The sequence below is a fragment of the Vipera ursinii genome (assembly GCF_947247035.1).
Source record: "Vipera ursinii genome assembly, chromosome: 1".
Lineage (NCBI taxonomy): Eukaryota > Metazoa > Chordata > Lepidosauria > Squamata > Viperidae > Vipera > Vipera ursinii.
Window position 1 is genome coordinate 10,779,537 of NC_139512.1, and position 18,324 is coordinate 10,797,860.

At 45.0% G+C, this 18,324-nt stretch overlaps 1 protein-coding gene across 2 annotated transcripts in view; it reads right to left on the bottom strand.

The window, feature by feature from the left end:
• Positions 1–499: 499 nt before the first annotated feature.
• Positions 500–18,324, bottom strand: part of TLE5 (TLE family member 5, transcriptional modulator) — a 30,849-nt gene continuing 13,024 nt past the window's right edge. Inside the window, exons 4-7 of one of the 2 annotated variants that reach the window (XM_083364899.1) lie at positions 12,217–12,261; positions 9,960–10,022; positions 8,283–8,357; positions 500–4,251 (exon numbers count right to left, since the gene is read on the bottom strand). In XM_083364899.1, coding sequence (XP_083221025.1) covers positions 4,030–4,251; positions 8,283–8,357; positions 9,960–10,022; positions 12,217–12,261 — 405 coding nt within the window. In that variant the 3' untranslated portion in view covers positions 500–4,029. Of the gene's footprint in view, positions 4,255–8,282; positions 8,358–9,959; positions 10,023–12,216; positions 12,262–18,324 lie in introns of both variants that reach the window. The other variant, XM_083364898.1, reaches the window with a different exon arrangement.

Below are 18,324 nucleotides of genomic sequence, written 5' to 3' on the forward strand. Positions count from 1 at the left end.
ATCGCCTTGCAGTCCAAGGGACTCGCAGGAGTCTTCTCCAGCACCAGAGTTCAAAGGCCTCCATTCTTTGGTGCTCAGCCTTTCTTATGGTCCAACTTTCACAGCCATACATTGCAACTGGGAAGACCGTAGCCTTGACTATATGCACTTTTGTTGGCAGGGTGATGTCTCTGCTTTTTAGTGTGCGGTCTACATTTGCCATGGCTTTCCTCCCCAGGAGCAAGCGTCTTTTAATTTCATGGCTGCAGTCCCCATCTGCGGTGATCTTGGAGCCCAGGAAAATAAAATCTGTCACTACCTCCATTTCTTCCCCATCTATTTGCCAGGAATTGAGAGGGCCAGATGCCATGATCTTTATCAGAGACTTCATTAGAGACTTTTAACCAACACATTTCAACAATAATTTTATTTTCAGCCTCAGAGGTCTGAGTGCGGGCCAAAATAAAACTGAAGGGGGGGAAAAGGAATCTAAAAGAGGCAGTAACGAAGCGGTCGAAAGTTTAACCAACAATCTGATTTCTTTATTTGAAAAGGCACAGCTATTACATCTTCAATACAGGATTTGTCTTCAGTTCCTCTTAATATAGTATGGTCAAGTGATTAATAAACACACGGAGCCAACAAGATTTTTTTTTCTCTCTCTCTCTCTAAAGGAATATATACAAACACGAAAAATTCTCTTTTGTCGTAAAATTTATTTGGGGAATCGGAGGGGAAAAAAAAAAAAAGTCGAGAACTACCGTACGGAAAGATAGAATAGCTGCAAGGATCCTTGGGGTGTTTTTCTTTTAAGCAATTGGAAGGGGCATTCAGGAGCCCTCTCCCCCTTCACACCCTTTCCCATCCCCCTCAAACACCCCCCCCCAATTTCAAACCAACCGGCTGACTAATCCACCTTCAAAAAGGGAATCCAACCGTCATTTGAGACAGTTTGCAAATTCCAGCTTTTTTTTTTTTTAAACTCGAAAAAGGGAGGGAAAGGAAACAGCAAGGCAAGGTTTAAAAACAACACGCCATGGAGAGGTTCACCCAGAGGCAGAGATTACCCAACTAATATATTTATATATTTATATATATTTATATATATATGTATATATATATAAAATTTTTGCTTCTGTGCTACCTTAAAAACAAAGAGACATGCATAATGACAAAGGTGCTTGCTTAGCTAAAACAGTGCTGGTGGGAGCAGAGGAGGGCCAGCGATAGGAAGAGTCTTGAGCGCAGGGGAGGGGGCTTCACAAAGCCCAGAAGATGCTGCTTGCAAGTGTTTGGGGTGTGTGGGTGTGGGGTGTCAGTAGCGATATGGATCAAATTCAAAGCAAAGGGTTCTGCAGAAAAGGCCTCCAAATTAAGCTACTGATGTACAGTGGGAGTACAGTGGGATCTGGCGGCTTGCAAATTGCCCAATGCCTTGCACTGGTAAAGTCTTGACGGGGTCAGGCCCGGCCAGAACCGTTAAAAAAATCCCAAGGAGTCAACCTGGCTTGCCTTCACTGGTGGGAAGCATCTGTCCACGTCTGGCCGTTCACGTAATTACCCCAAATCAAACAGATCACCCTTTTAAGGCGGGATAGCCTTTTAAGAAGTTGATCCCGTTGCTTTGGGTACAATAGTCCTCGATTTACGACCAGAAACGGTAGCAGAATTTCCACAGCTAAGCAAGGCGGTGGTTAAATCACACCCAGTTTTATTATCTCTTTGCTGCGGTTGTTAAGAGCAAATCACGGCGGTTGTTAAGCGAATCATGCAGTTGTTAAGCGAATCTGGCTTTCCTTCTCAGAAGCCAGCTGAGATGGTCGCAAAAGGTGGTTAAGGACAATCACTTCCTGAATTCTCTGAGGAGCAGAAGCCGGAGTTAAAAGGGATGGTAGAGGGCAGTGGTCTTCAAACCTGGCCACTTTTAAGACATGGACTTCAACTCCCAGAATTCCTCAGCCAGAATTCCCCAGCTGGCTGAGGAATTCTGGGAAGTCCAAAAGTCTTAAAAGTGGCCAAATTTGAAGACCCATGGTATAGGGTTTCCTGCTAGAGCAGGGGGTTGGACTAGAAGACCTCCAAGGTCCCTCCCAACTCTTGTTATTCTGTTAAAACATGACCCCAGGATGATGCAAACGTCATAAATGTATGCCGGTTGCCAAGCACCTGAATTCTGATCACGTGACCAGAGGGATGCCGCGTACGGTCGTATAAGTGCAAGGGCTGATTGTAAGTCACGTGTTTCAGTGCCTTTTTGAATGGTCGCTAAATGAACGGCTATAAATCGAGGACTAGCTGTTAATGCCTTTCCTGGCTGAACACAGCTGCTGAGCACTTGCAAGTAAGGGGGAGTCTGCTGGATCTAGGTTGTTTTTTTTTTTGGAGAGGGGGGAGTCTATAATCCACAAGGGGGAAATTGTGCCATTGGGCAGATTGGCTGGAGACAGTCACAAAAACCCCAATGCAACCTCTGCAGGAATACAGGAAGTCCTCGACTTACGGCCAACAATTGAGTCCAACCTTTCTGTTGTTAAAGGGAGACGTTTGTCACATGGGTTTTGCCCCATTTTACCACTTTTCTAGCCAGGGTTGTTAAGTGAATCACTGCAGCCGATTTAAGTTAGTCACGTGGTTAAGTGAATCTGGCCTCCCCCATTGAGTTTGCTTGTCAAAAGGTCACAAAATCACGTGACCCCCCGGGACAACTGCGACCATCAGAAATGTGAGTCAGTTGCCAAGCGGCTGAATTTTGATCAGATGACCACGGGGATGCTGCAACGGTCATTAAGTGTGAAAAACGGTCGTAAGTCACTTTTTTTCAGGGTCGCTGCAACTTTGGTCACTAACTGAACTGTCGTAAGTCGAGGACCACCTGTATCCAAATGGTGAAGATTGGGGAATGGAAAGGGGGGGGGGCTGGGTGCGACATGCCAGCATCAAGCCACATCTCTCCATTTGGGGGCATGTTTAAGAGGTGGGCGGGTTTCCAAAAGTTTGCCAGCCATTTTCTCTCTCACCCTGTAGGACTGCCGTCTCCCAATGGGGTCTGCCCGCCCCACACACACACTGGGAGAGGGTGGCCCTCCATGGGCACAAAACTGTGGGCGCCAGCTGTTCGGAACCAGGTGCCACGGGACTCAACTCAAGGAATGTTGGGATTTATGCTTTTTTTTTTTTTTGGCTAGGCCTCTGTTTCTCAACGGTGGCCATTTTAAGATGTTTAGATTTCAACTCCCAGCATTCCCCCTCCTGCAGGGATTCGCTGAGCAGCCGTGGGGGGAAAAAAAGCTGGTCATTTCACCTCCGCCTCGATTAGCAAATGAAATTGCGACGTTCAGTCGAGGACAACCTGTACAATGCCATCTCAACAACCTCCACCACACGATCGATCTAGGTCAGGGGTTTCTTCAAAGTGAGGCCGGGGCATTCTGGGAGTTGAAGTCCACCCATCTTGAGAAGGCCAAGATTCAGATATACAGGCTGGGAGGGGACCAGTGACTTGTCTTCCCCCACCTGCCAGCTAGAATGGGGGATGGGGCGACCGGGAAGAGGGGGGGGGGAGAATTCCCAGCATCTCTGGTTTTCCCCACAAATCTAGGATAACTTGGAGAACTCGGTTTGTTATGGTTTCTTGTCCAACGGGCCAAGCAATCGCCTGGGGTCCTTGCAAGAGCCCAGGGCGGAGTGGGAAGGCAGCAACCCAGTTAAGAATATTCTGATGCCGGCTTAATATTTTGGATTTAATTGAAAGGGCGGAGGGGAGATAGAAAAAAAAAGGGGGGGGAATCACGCCCCTTCCTCACCTGACCCCTAACATGCATGCAAAGCCCGCCCCCCCAAATTGCTTGGGGAACCGTTCACGCCTGCTGTGGGGCAGGGTAAAAAGGGGGGCTCAAATGTTATTCTCCCCCCCACCCCCGCTGAAGAACTGTGGCTTGCCCACTACCCCTGGAATTGGATTAAATGCGGCATCTTCTGCCTCCCCCCCTCCCGGATCGCCCCACGCTGCCCTTCGGCCCCCCCGCCCCCCCCAAACTGGAGAAGATCCACCTAGTCGGATTTATCCCCGTCGTCTTCTTGGTGGGTGTCTCCGTCGTGTCCGCCGTTCTTGTCTTCCTTGCAGAGGTGGGCCTGGGAGCCCAGGGCCGAGAGAGAGAGCAGGCCGGTGCTGGCGCTCACGGCGGGCAGGGAAGGGGCCTGCAGGCCGACGGAGAGCGGGGTGAGGGGCAAGGCCAGCGCCTGCAGCTGAGAGAGCTGGTGGGCCTGGAGTTGCTGCTGCGAGAGGGGAAAAGATCCGGGAAAGAGAGAGAGAGAGAGGGAAAAAAAACAAGAAAAAAGAAAGACAAATGAGACGCTTTCATTCCCCAACCTTCTTTCCGAGCCGCCGTTGCTACAGGTAGTCAAGACTTGCCATGGTTCATTTAGCGACCGTCCAGAGTTACAGCGGCACTGGAAAGCGTGGCTGTTTTTCCACACCTATGACCGCTGCAGCATTTCCAATTCTGGGAATTGGGAGACGTCCACACAGCTTAAAAGTACATGTAAGTCCTTGACTTACGACGGTTCATTTAGCGGCCGTTCAGAGTTGTAACGGCACTGGAAAGTGTGACTTCCAACCGTTTTTCCACACTTAATGACCATTGGAGCCTGCAGTTCTGGGAACTGGACGTCCGCAGTTTAAAAATACAAGTCCTTGACTTAGCACAAACCATTTAGTGACTGTTCAGAGTTACAGCGGCACTGGAAAAAAAGTGACTTATGACTGTATTTCCCCATGCTCACATGATCAAAATTCCGATGCTGGGCAACTGGTTCACGTTTATGACGGTTGCGGTGCCCCGGGATCCCCTTTTGCGACCTCCTGACAAGCAAAGTCAAGGAGGAAGCCAGATTCACTTAACAACCGTGTTAAGAACATAACAACTGCACATTAATGATTTGATAACTGTGGCAAGACAGGTTGTAAAAACAGGACAACACTCACTTCACAAATGCGCCTGGCTTAGCAACGGAAATCTTGGGCTGAGCTGTGGGCATAAGTCGAGGACTACCTGTATGGGTTTCTCATCCCTATCCAATAAAACACAGGAACAAGTGTTCCTCGACTTACGACTAGCCGCTTACTGACTGTCCTACCTGAAAAAAAGGCAGGAGCGGGTCAAAGGTCATGAGAGTTGTAAAAGATCATCACATAACTGGCACAAATTGTACCACCTCTTTTGTGCCGGTCATTAAGCGAATGCTGGGGTCCCTAAGCGAACTCATTGTTCATTATGGGACATTTTTTGCTGGAAGCTAGAAATAAACATTCATTTCCAGCAAAAAATGTCAGGAGGCTGCAAATGTGGGCCAGTTTCCGGAGCATCCAAAATGTGGTCCTTTGACTATGACAAAGACAGCCATTGCAGGTTGTAATTATTTTGAGGGGGAGGGGGCGTCTGTCGTAACTTTGAACCATTGCTAAATGACTCATCGTAAGTTGAGGACTATCTGTAATTGTCACCTTTTGGCTAAAAAAGGAGAATTAAAAGTGCTGGCAATCGTGTTTAGTAGCACCAGATGGAAGGGACGGTACAATGGGGCGGTGGCAACTATGCACGGGTTACAGGTAGTCCTCGACTTATGACCACGAGTCCAACATTTCTGTTGCTAAGTGAGACATCTGTTAAGTGAATTTTGCTCTATTTTACAACCTTGTAAGAGTTGTTAAGTGAGTCACCCCCTTGACTTTGCTGGTCAGGAGGTCGCAAAAGGGGATCACATGACCCTGGGATGCTGCAACTGTCATAAATAGGAGTCAGTTGCCAAGTATCTCAATTTTGATCACACATGTGTGAAAAATGGTCGTAAGTCACTTTTTCCAGTGCCGTAACTTCGGTCGCTAAATGAACTGTTGTTAAGTTGAGCACTACTTGCGCTAATTCAGTCTCTACTGCTCTGTCTACAAATTTATTAATATTACATATATATTTTTTTTCTTTTTGCCATCCTGTAATCCCTTTATGCAGGGTGGAATCAGGACGACTGAATGGAGCGGAGCATTTACTGCATGGATACCCTTCCTGAAGCCTACAAGGAGTTTGCAGCAAATATTTTCCCTTTGCGCCAATTAGAGAAACATCTGCCAGCTGCCTAGGATTAAATTCTCAATCTTCCGAGTGGGAGGCGAGCGTCTTCACCTCTAGGCCACCACGCTGGTCGATATTATACAATATATAATTACATAATAATGCAATTATTAAGTTTGCATGCTCAGATGCGGTTTTTGCACAGTAAAGTAATATACCTGTTAACGTGGCTGGACACATCAATTACATTAAATTTGGAGTTTATCACCCACCCGCCCACTTCCGCCCTGTTCTGAATATAAAACTGTCTTTTTTCCTCCAAGGAGAATCAAACAGCGTTCCTGATTCTTCGCCATCATCCTCGTAAGAGCCCTGTAAAGTAGGCCGACCCACGCAGGAAAGCATTCTGGTTTGGAGAGCAACGGAAAAAGCAAGATACTTTTAACTCAGTATTTTTCAATTGCGAGTCCTTTTAACGTGTGTGGACTTCAATTCTCCGAAGTGCTGGGAATTGAAGCCCTCCACACCTTAAAGCTGACAAGTCTGTGGAGATTCTCAGTCATCCCAGCGCCCCGGCTTTATGGAATCAGCTGCCGTTTGAGCTCCGGATGGCACCTGACCTTCGCTCCTTCCGACGCGGTCTGAAGACCTACCTATTTGAGCAAGCCGGCCTGGCCTGATGGGGGATGTGTTGGGGTTTTATTGTGGATTTTATATTATTTTATTGTTTTAGCTCGGGCTCTTATTTAATTCTTTTTTAATTTTTGTAATCTGTATTTTTATATATGCGCCCTGTTCACCGCCCTGAGTCCTTCGGGAGAAGGGCGGTATACAAATATAATAATTAAAATTAAATTAATAATTAAATCCAGGTCAAGATTGTCCCCCAAAGGTGCTTTTTCAAAAGGCCACTGAACTGTCTTGGTTTTTTTTTCCTTGAAGAGGTTTCGCTTCCCATCCAAGAAGCTTCTTCAGTTCTGACTGAACGGTGGAGGATGGAAGGATTTATAGTCCTTGCAGTCATCTGGTTGTTAGCATTTCCTCAGAGAGTCACTGAGGCCACTTGGAGGTTTATCTAGTAAATGGTCTTTTTGCCCCCCCCCCCCCCTTTCAAACCAGCAGTCCTCTCTATCCAGAATGTGGAGTTTGCTGTCTTCGAAAGAGTAACCTTTTGTCATTCGAATGCAGAATGGACTGCTGAATCCTTATCCCGATGGGTTTGTTCTCCTATGTTGTGCCGCGAGTTTATGAAGGGGTTGTTTTGCTTCCTCAATGTACAGATCTGTTGGTTTGGAAGAGGGAGGCAAGGAGGCCATCCATGTTAAGACTGAGCACCCCTCTCTAAGCAGAGGGGGAAGGACACGACGCCACCTATTCTGGGAGGTATATATATAAGTCTTGACTGATTAGCCCTTGGGCCACATCAGAGTGCAAAGTTCCAGCAACAAATTGTTACTAAAATCTGATTAAAAACAATTTAAAATGGAATTTGATAAAATACAATTTAAAATGGAGTTAGAATAAAATACGATTTAAAATGAAATGGGAACAAAACACAATCTAAAATGAAATTGTAATAGCGTACAATAATTCAAGATACAGATAAAATGTGATTAAAATTATATTTCGGAGTCGCCCTTGCAATCTACTCCAATCAGTCCCACATATGCAGATCTCAAGCGAAGAGATTTTGTTTAAGCACTGTGCTGCGTTAAATGTTATTTTCAAGTTCTGGCTGGACATAAGGTAAGTTGTTTTGATATGGGGATCCCAATGGGTCATTCGTTTGGTATATAGACCAAGATACCTGTCTCTCACCCTTATACAGGCAACAGTCAAATAGGATGTGAGCCAGGTCTTCTACCTCTGCCGCTCCACAAATGCAGACACGCTCATTGTAGGGTATAGCATGAAATCTCTCATATCTGACCATTGTGTCAAGCTGTTCGAATCTCGCTCGCGGTTAATATCTCCCTAAGACATTTTGGCAGTTTTAACTTCAAATAACTGTCTACTTGAAAAGTACGTTTGTATTTTATTCTGGGAGTTGAAATCCACACGCCTTTAACGTTGCCCAGCTTGGGGACCCCACAACCTCCCCGCTCTAAATTAGCGAAGTCATGGGCCCATCACACGAGAAGATCTGTGAAAACGGGGACTGCTCCCAATGGTTAAATCCCCAAGACCCCAGCCCTGCCAGCAGTTCTAATTTAAAAAAAAAAGAGTATCACAGACCCGAATGATGGAATTGAGTTCAGGGGCAGTCACTTGTTTGGCACGCTCAATGGCTCCCAGGACCTGCTGTTGGTGCTGGGGGAAGAGGGGGGGGAGGAGGAGAAAGAGAAGACCATTAGAGATGAAACGAACCCATCAGCAAGGAGGATCAACAACAGAGAAAGGGCAGGGTGGTTTACCAGCCAATTCCTGCCAGAAAATGGCGTTTCCATTATTAAGGCTGAGCCAGATGTTTGGACCGGATTTGGCATTCCTGTCCACCGAAGGTGTCCTTCCCAAAGACATAGGATAGACAGACGTTGCCCCTGAACCTTAAAGGGACCATCGCCAGATGTTCCAAGCAAAGCTGCCTTATGCAATCGACCGAGGGGGATTTTGTTAATGTTGATGATGTTCACGCGGTGCTCCAGACGTTTTGGGATTGCACCCAAGGGGCCTGCGGCTATTGGTCCTGTCTTTGCTTTGTGCCGTTATTATTCTGCCAATTCTCCTTTGCTCACCTCCACCGGGAAATGCTGTTAACTCTGTACTCAAGAGTGCTTCAGACTCGCCCCACCTCCAACGTCTGCCATTATAATCAGAGGGTTTTCCAAGGCACCCTAAAGTCCTTACTTGAAGCAGGGAGGGAGGGTGTGAAGGAGTGAAGATTCAGATACTGGGGCAGATAAGCCCCTTAAGGCAAGGGTCTTCAAACTTGGCGACTTTTAAGACTTGTGGACTTCAACACCCAGAATTCCTCAGCCAGCCCTGGGTGTTGAAGTTCACAAGTCTTAAAAGTCGCCAAGTTTGAAGACCCCTGCCTTAAGGCAAGCAGAGATACCATAAAGCTAAATAAGGGTGAATTCTTGAAAGCTGGGCTGGGTGTCTTTGAGCCAATCACCAGGAGACAGTGAGTTCTAGTCCCACCTTAGGGATGAGAGCTGGCTGGATGACTTTGGGACAAATCACCAGGAGATGGTGAGTTCTAGTCCTGCCTCAGGCATGAAAGCCAGCTGGATGACTTTGAGTCAATCACCAGGAGATGGCAAGTTCTAGTCCCGCTTTAGGCATGAAAGTCAGTCAGGTGACTTTGAGCCAATCACCCAGAGACGATGAGTTCTAGTCCCACCTTAGGCATGAAAGCCAGTTGGGTGACTTTCGGTCAATCACCAGGAGGTGGGAGTTCTAGTCCAGCCTTAGGTATGAAAGCTGCCTTGGGTGACTTTGAGCCAATCACCAGACACAGTGAGTTCTAGTCTTGCCTTAGGCATGAAAGTTGGCAGGGTGACTTTGGGCCAATCACCAGGAGATGGCGAGTTCTAGTCCCGTATTAGGCATGAACGTTGGCTGGGTGACTTTGGACCACTCACCAGATGGGAATTCTAGTCCAGACTTAGGTATGAAAGCTGCCCTGGGTGTCTTTGAACCAATCACCAGACACAGTGAGTTCTAGTCTTGCCTTAGGCATGAAAGTTGGCTGGGTGACTTTGGGCCAATCACCAGGAGATGGCGAGTTCTAGTTCCGCTTTAGGCATGAAAGTCAGCTAGGTGACTTTGAGCCAATCACCCAGAGATGGTGAATTCTAGTCCCACTTTAGGCATGAAAGCCAGTTGGGTGAAAAAAGCCAGTTATTTGTAAAAATAAGGCTGGGATAGAATTAAATAAAAAATCTAACGGAGCAAAGAAAGGTGAATTACCTCTTGCGACAGATATGGCAACACCTGGGCGCAAATGCCATTCAACCGCTTGACAATTTCAGCCTGAAATGGAAGATTAGACACAAGGTTAACCCAGAGGAGGGTACTTCAATCAGCTGCTTGGCACAAGGCGACAAAACCAGGATGTGCTAGTGCGTTTTATCTGGCAGCAACAACCCAGACTCCAAAGCCTATTGCATCACTTTGCAGCATTTTGCAAAGGACACCCTCAACGGCTGTTCGACAAGACAGGCTGCCAATGACAAAATGCGCAACGTTTGCACCTTTTGCATGGTGCGAAGGTGACACACTCTCCGTTCTAGTGGAACTTCCTGAACAATGGGCAACGCTGCCGTCTTAGTACACTGTTCAGAGATGCATTTATTCCAGGGCATTTCAGGTTTCTGGTTTCACACAATACTCTGAACTATCAACCGATTCATGGAGGCTGCATTGTGTGAATGCACACAGGTCCACGTGGCTGGGCGGACCACGCCAATTTTTACTGAATGCAAACAATTTGGGGTTAAAAGTAAGCAAAAAGAAGGCCTAAAGAAAAGATGGCAATTAGGGGGCCTTTCTCAAATTGGTGACTTTAAGATGGATGGATGTTCTGGCCAGGGAATTCTGGGAGTTGAAGTCCACCCATTTTAAAGCATACCAGCTAGAGAATTCTGGGAGTTGAAGTCCATCCATTTTAAAAGCATGCTGGCTTGGGAATTCTGGGAGTTGAGGTCCACCCATTTTAAAGCCTCCTGGCTGGGAAATTCTCGGAGTTGAAGCCCACCCATCTTAAAAGCATACTGTTTGGGGAATTCTGGGAGTTGAAGTACACCCATCTTAAAGTCACCATTTTGAAAAGCACTGATGCAGATAGTGGCTGAGTGGAATTTCCCAATAACCCCACTGAAAAGGAGCAGCGAGTCTTTGGGGGAATCTGGTTCTTCTAAGAAAAAATGGATATAGGATTCGTAATTGTAATTTCATACAATTCAACCTCTTGGCTTACATAAAGCACAACCTGCTCCTATGCACGGTCATTTCTAAATAAATAAGTCAGCATCATGGTTTAAACTTGGTCTAATAATGGGTGTTAGAGGAGCTGGCAAAAGTTTACTGGGCTACATCAGGGGTGGGCAACTATGGCCTCTTTACAACTGGTGAACTTCCAACTCACAGAATTCCTGAGCCAGCCTGATGTGAACTTCAACTCCCAGAATTCCCAAACTAGCATGGCTGACTCAGGAATTCTGGGATTTGAAGTCCACAGGGCTTAAAAGGGCCATAAACCATTCAACCCTGGGCTGCACAGTAGCCTAAAATTGCATCTCATTTTTTTAAAAAAAAATTAAGACAAGAATAAAGAAATGAGCTGGGTGGAGCTAATAAACCCCGCTTTTAATTAAATTTGTTTGCTCTAGCACAGCATCTTGAAAAGACCAGATGCGGTCTTTTGTAAAAGGTGCAGAAAGTCAGAACAGGTAGATGATGACACGCAGGAGGAACAAATCGGATTAGCTGCAATTTAATTTAAATGTCATTTAAATGAAATTTCAATTATATTTAGCTAGTGTCTGGCAGGCACGCCCGGTTGTTTGTAAGGGCTCTGCTTGTTTGAAGTGGTGGGGAGGGTGGCCCTGAATATAATCACAGACAGCACGTAGCCGGTGACCTCAATTGCTCCTGAAATGATACTATAACCCAAGGGAGGAGGAGTTGAGGTGAGAAAAACCCACTCCTGATCCAGCTGCATATGCAAGCAGTCCTCAACTTACAACAGTTCATTTAGTAACCGTTCAAAGTTACAACAGCACAGAAAAAAGTGACTTTTGACGTTTTCACATTTATGACCAGTGGTGGGATTCAGCCCGTTCGGTAGAACCGGAACCAGTAGCTAAATTTGTTGAGTTCGGAGAACTGAGATGAATGAACACTGCTTCCGGAAGTTCGTTCTAGGCCTGGGAGGCCTGGAGGATGGCCCGCTGGAAGTATGGATGCCACTTCCGGAAGTCTGTTTTAGGCCTGGGACGTCTCCCAGGCCTAGAATGGCCCGCTGGAAGTGCATGGATGCTACTTGCAGAAGTCCATTCTAGGCTTCAGAGGGCCAGGCCTGCATCCATGCAGAGAACTGTTTGTTCAGGTATTTGAATCCCACCACTGCTTACGACCGTTGTAGCATCCCCATAGCCATGGAATCAAAATTGAGAGGCTTGGCAACTGACTCATATTTATGACGATTTTAATCTTAAAATCTCACCTGTTTATGCATTTCGATGTTGAGGCCATAGGACATCTCATAATACTGGAAGAAGAAGAAGAAGAAGAGACAAAATTAAAATATCTGCTTGCTTGATGAAATCTAGGCCTCTTTCCTAATTTCTGCAGTTGTCCCTGCAGGATTTGAACTCATCTCCCGATTTTACCAAGAGATAGGTATTCCGTATTATGATCGTGGCCAAACACAGCAATGGCCCATGTGCAACAAGATTAGAATTAGACGAGGTTGTGGATTCTCCACCTCTGGAGGATTTTAAGAGTCTATGATTGCAAAGAGTTGGACTACTAGAACGTCCCGTGGGTGTCCTTCCCAGTCACCAATTTTGACGCCAACTGGCTTTCCTGCCCGTTGCAAAAGGATGGACTAAGTAACTCTTGGGGATCCTTTCTCCATTCCCAATTCTGACATAGTCTTTCTGCCCATTGCAGAGAGCTGGACTTGATGACTCTTGGGGGTCCCTTCTCAATCCTCAATTCTGGTACTGACTTTAATGCCCAATGCAAAGGGGCTGGACTAGATTACTTCTAGGGGTCCCTTCTCAGTCCTCAATTCTGAAACTAACTTTAATGCCCACTGCAAAGGGCTTGACTAGATTATTATTTTTTGGGGGGGGGGGGTCCCTTCTCAGTCCTCAATTCTGATACTGACTTTAATGCCCATTGCAAAGGGCTGGACTAGATTACTTTGGTGGTGGTGGGGGGTGTCCCTTCCCAGTCCCAATTCTATCACACGGTCTTTCCTGTCCGTTGCAAAGGGCTGGACTAGATGCCCTTGGAGATCCCTTTCTACCCCACAATTCTATGAGCCGGAGCAACATTAAAACAAAACAAAACCCTTCTGAATTTTAGAGGTTAACAACACACAAATTAACATGTTTCTCTGCCCTTTCCATGCGCCTGCAATTTTGCCGCACCCACAATTAAAATTCCTTTCTGGCACGGAATCTGAATCAAAGCTCCCCACTGTGGCCTGCAAAGTATTATTATTTAAATAGTTTTACTGTAAAGAGCGTGGGGGGGGGGGCGAAAGAGAGGATACGGAAGTGGGGAAAGGAGAAACAAGATTAAGGGGAAAGGAAATGGATGAACCAAGAAAAAGTCTGCATACAGATAGACCTCGGAATACAACAGCTCATTTATTTATTTTATTTTTTATTTTAATTCCATTTATATCCCGCCCTTCTCCGAAGACTCAGAGCGGCTTACAAGCTTAGCAGTAGCCTTCATTCTATGTATATGCCTGCTTGTTAGGGCTTTCACACACACACCCCCCAAGCGGCATTATTACAAAGTCAGCTTATTGCCCCCCAACAATCTGGGTCCTCATTTTACCTACCTCGGAAGGATGGAAGGCTGAGTCAACCTTGAGCCTGGTGGGACTCGAACCTGCACTAATTGCAGGCAGCTGGTGTTACTTAAGGAGGCATTAGCCCACTGCTTCACCAAGGCAGTGGGCAGTGGCAATGGCATTTAGTGACCAAAGTTACAACAGGAGTGGGAAAAGGGACTTATGACCCTTATTCACACTTACAACTAGTATCCCTGTTTTCATGTTATCAAAACTGGAATGCCTGGCAACTGGCCTGTATTTATAACGGCGGCAGTGTCCCGGGAACATATGTGATAAATCTTTTGCAAACTTCCTTTTTTAAAAAAATTGTTTTATTGTTTTGGTGTTTTTTTTACATACCCCCCATCAATATTTGGTAAACAGTGTGTTGTCTGGGTTTGCATTTACAAATAATCAATAACAGCTGATTTCTATAGTCCCATATTCCACACAGTCGCTTTCCTTGATTTTCTCTTCCTTCAAATAATCTTCTCATTTGTCAACCTTAAATTAATACATTTCTTGGTAATTTTAGAAGATAACAATTAAACATCTACCTCATTGTTAAGCTTCTTTCCTAATTAATCATCTAGATGACCTTTGCCAACTTCTGACAAGCAAAGTCAGGTTCACTTAGAAGCCACGTTACTAACTTAACTGTGTCAAGAATGGTCACAGAGTGGGGGGGGGGGCAAAACTCACTTAACAACTGTCTCGTTTAGCGAGAGAAATTTGGGGCTTCATTGTGATTGGAAGTCAAGGATAACCTGTATATCAGGGGTCTTCAAACTTGGCCCTTTTTATGACTTGTGGACTTCAATTCTCAGAATTATTCAGCCAGGCACGCTGGCTAGGGAATTCTGGGAGTTGAAGTCCACACATCTTAAAAGTTCCTCCAGGTTGAGAAACATTGCTCTTGAGCAGGGGGTCTTCAAACATGCCTGGCTGAGAAATTCTGGAAGTTGAAGTCCACAAGTCATAAAAGGGCCAAGTTTACACTATGTTCACATTGATTTTGGTCGCACCTGCCCACTTTGACTTTGGCCCTGCCCACAAACCAGCTTTTGCTTTTCTTTTTCCCCAAAAACTGCATTCATGAGACAACGGAATTAAGATTCAACTTTCTGTACACTGTGCCAGAATGCTTTCAAGCAAGTTAAAGCCGAGCCGTGATTTTATGCACAACCAGGATGAAACTCACGTTTGATCATGGGCCGTCTCTGCTTTCCAAAGTGAACCAAAAAGGAATTCAAATTCATTTCTCCACTCAAAACTGCTTCTTTTGTTCATTGATTTACTGGGAACAATATTTTCCCTGCTTCACATTAAAAGCATTCCTTGCCCAACCTACACATTGAAGCAGGGGGGAAAAATCACCAGCAACAGATGATCGAGTAGTCCTTGACTTACGACTGCTTGTTTAGTGACTGCTCAGTCACTCGCAACAGGGCTGAGTTTATGGCTGTTTGCAGCCTTCTGTGCTCGTGTAACTATGTTTTATGACATTTTTGCCAAAACACGGCATTTCCTTTCCGCTTTCGGCAAAACCGGGGCCAGAGTTGAATGACTGTGACAACTGTGACATTCACTTAATGACTGCAGCAATTTACTTAATGAAGATTGTAAAAAAGGTTGTAAAATCATAAAACAACACAATCAATTTACGACTGCCCTGGGCAGGCTCCCTTACAGTCATAATTCAAGGATGACCTGTATTTGTCTAAAGTGGTATAAGGTTTCCTGCCTGAGCAGGGGGTGGGACTTGATGACCTCCAAGGTCCCCTCCAACATTATTATTATTATTGTTGTTGGTTGTTGTATGGCTGTAATCACAGGGAGAAGTATGAATTCCTAAATCTTATACCAAGAAACTTCAGGTTCTGCAGTCAGAAAACCTGAACATATCCCTTCTGCAGGTAGTCCTCAACTTACAACCGTTTGCTTAGTGACTGTTCAAAATTATGACATTACTGAAAAAAGTAACCACTGTAGCATTCCCCATGGTCCTGTGATCAAAAGTTGGGCTCTTGGAACCATGTTATTCACTTAACAACTATGGCAAAAAAGGTCATAAAATGTAGCAAAACTCACTTAACTATCTTGCTTAGCAATGGAAATTTTGGGCTAAACTGTGGTCATAAGTAGAGGACTAACTGTACACTGTTTCCCCCTAAATGACAGAACAATTAATCAATTAATGAGTGGAACAACCTGCCACCAGAAGTTGTTGGTGCTTCAACACCGGAAGTTTTTAAGAAGAGACTGGACAGCCATTTGTCTGAAATGGTATAGGGTTTTCTGCCTGAGCAGGGGGTTGGACTAGATGACCTCCAAGGTACCTTCCATACTACTACTACTACTACTACTACTACTTCTACTTCTTCATCATCATCATCTGCCATTTCTGAACTCACTAGAATGGTCTTTCTTAAAGTATGGTCAGAACATCTGCCAAAACTCACTTAAGGGTCCAGAAAATCAAAACGATTTGTGGGATATTGAAAATATTGCAAAAATGTAAAATGTCATCAGCCTTCTCATTGTTTATTTTTTTAAAAAAAAAACAGCGGCTTTTTCCCCATGAGAAATATTTTATCGATTTTAAAACTGAGTGAGTTTCATAGTCATTTTTAGCGGATTTAATAAATAAAATTTCTACAAATTTTAATGCTGTAAATATCAATAAATATAACCTGTGCAACAAAAACTCTGTTTGGGGTCCTCCATGACTTTTAAAATTGGGAAGGGGTGCCAAGAGTGAAAACACTGACCTGGATTAAAAACAAACAGCAATCCTGCACCTTTTAATCTTCTTAAATGACAGAGAGCCAAAATATTCCCCCTTTCAAACACACTCATTTATTTAAGTTGCCACCAGCCGATTTGGGGCCTCTGGAATTAATCTGGGGAACGGATAAAGCAAAAGAAAAAAGAAAGAAAAAGAAAAAGAAAAAAACCCCGCAAATTCAATCCTTCTGACCCACCTTAACTGCTCTTGCAGGCCTCCATAAAATTCAAACACTCCACATTAAGGACTAGGAACTTGGCAAGGCAGAGGGTTTGGCTCACTGGGGTTCTAAATGGAGGAAGCGGGCACAGGTGGTGGTTCTCCAACCCTACCCTGTGTTTTGCGTCTTTTCTTGACTCTCACAAAAGGTTAGTATGTGCTTACATATATATATATATATATATATATATATATATATATATATATATATATATATATGCATATATATGCATATATATATATATATGCATATATATATATATATATATATATATGTTTTCGTAGATTCTCGCGGGTATCTGTATGTGTAGATCTAGAGTCTCGGGTTTCTTCCCGCGTTCCTTTCATCTTCAGAAAGTTGTGGCGACGTTTCGACGAAATCCCATCCGTCATCATCAGGCCGGAGTGTTCCTCCTGCTGCTTCCAGGAGCAATGCGTGGTCTGGCTGTTCCTTTCCTTCCAACTGCCGGTGGGGCTGTGTTCTGACTGGGTGGAGGCGTGGCTGCTTTCTGATTGGGTGGGGGTGTCCTCCGATTGGGTGGAGGCGTGGTTATCTTCTGATTGAGTGGAGGCGTGGCTATCTTCTGATTGGGTGGATGCGTGGTTGTCTTCTGATTGGTTGGGGTGTGTTCTGGATGGGTGGGGTTTTTTGTTGTGTTGTAATATCCTGAGTGTTGTGATTTGGTGTCCTGAGGAGTGGGCTGTGTAGTGGCCTCCAGAGCTTTGGTTTGGCTCCGAGTTCGAGGACCTGCTATGTATCTCTGGTATGGGTCAGTCAGGTTCGTGTGTGCGTTCTTCTGCTTGGGTGATGGCACTTTTGCTTGACTTGTTCTGTCTTCTGTGTGGGAGAGTTTTTGTTCTGGGTGTGGATGAGTCTTGCTGGGGCTGGTGGCATTTGGGGTTGTTTGTTGGTTTTTTAAATCCTTGTTTGCTGAAATTCGTTTCTCTATCAATGCTGGTTTCCAAATGTCATGTAGGCGGGAGGTGTCGTCTCGCTTGTTCATACTGTCTGGGTGTTTTTCTATTTCAATGGCTTCTCTGATTATTCTGCTATTGAGATGTTCTATTTTGGCGATTGTTTTTGTACCTTCAAAATTGATGTTGTGTCCCGTAGTGTTTATGTGTTGTACTAGTGAAGATGTGTGATCTTTCTTCTGTACTGAGTTCTTATGTTCTTCTACACATACCTCTATTCTTCTGTTAGTCTGTCCGATGTATGTTGCTGGACAGGAGGCGCATGGGATTTGGTATATGCCCTGGTTTTCCAGTTCTATTTTGTCTTTGGGATTTCTCAGGATGGTTGATATCTTTCTGTCAGTGTTAAATGCGGTTTTGATGTTATGTTTGCGTAGTACTTTACTGATTTTGTCGGTTGTTCCTTTTATGTAGGGCATGATGGCTCGTCCGTTGTTCTGTTCTTCTTCTTGGATGTTTTTCTGTTTCGGAGTCCCCTGCTGGATCATATTGGTGATTTTGTTTTTTTGGAACTTGTTTGCTGTCAATATGTCTGTCAGGGTGTGTAGTTCTGTTTGTATATGTGTTTTATCTGCAAGGCGTCTGGTTCTTGTTATTAGTGTTTTGGCTACTGAATTTATTTGTGCTGGGTGATGATGTGATTGCGCATTGAGGTAACGGTTGGTGTGCGTTTTGTTTCGGTAGACTGTGTGTCCTAGGGTGCCGTTTTAAATCCTGACAGACATATCAGAATCAGAAGACAACCACGCATCCACCCAATCAGAAGATAGCCACGC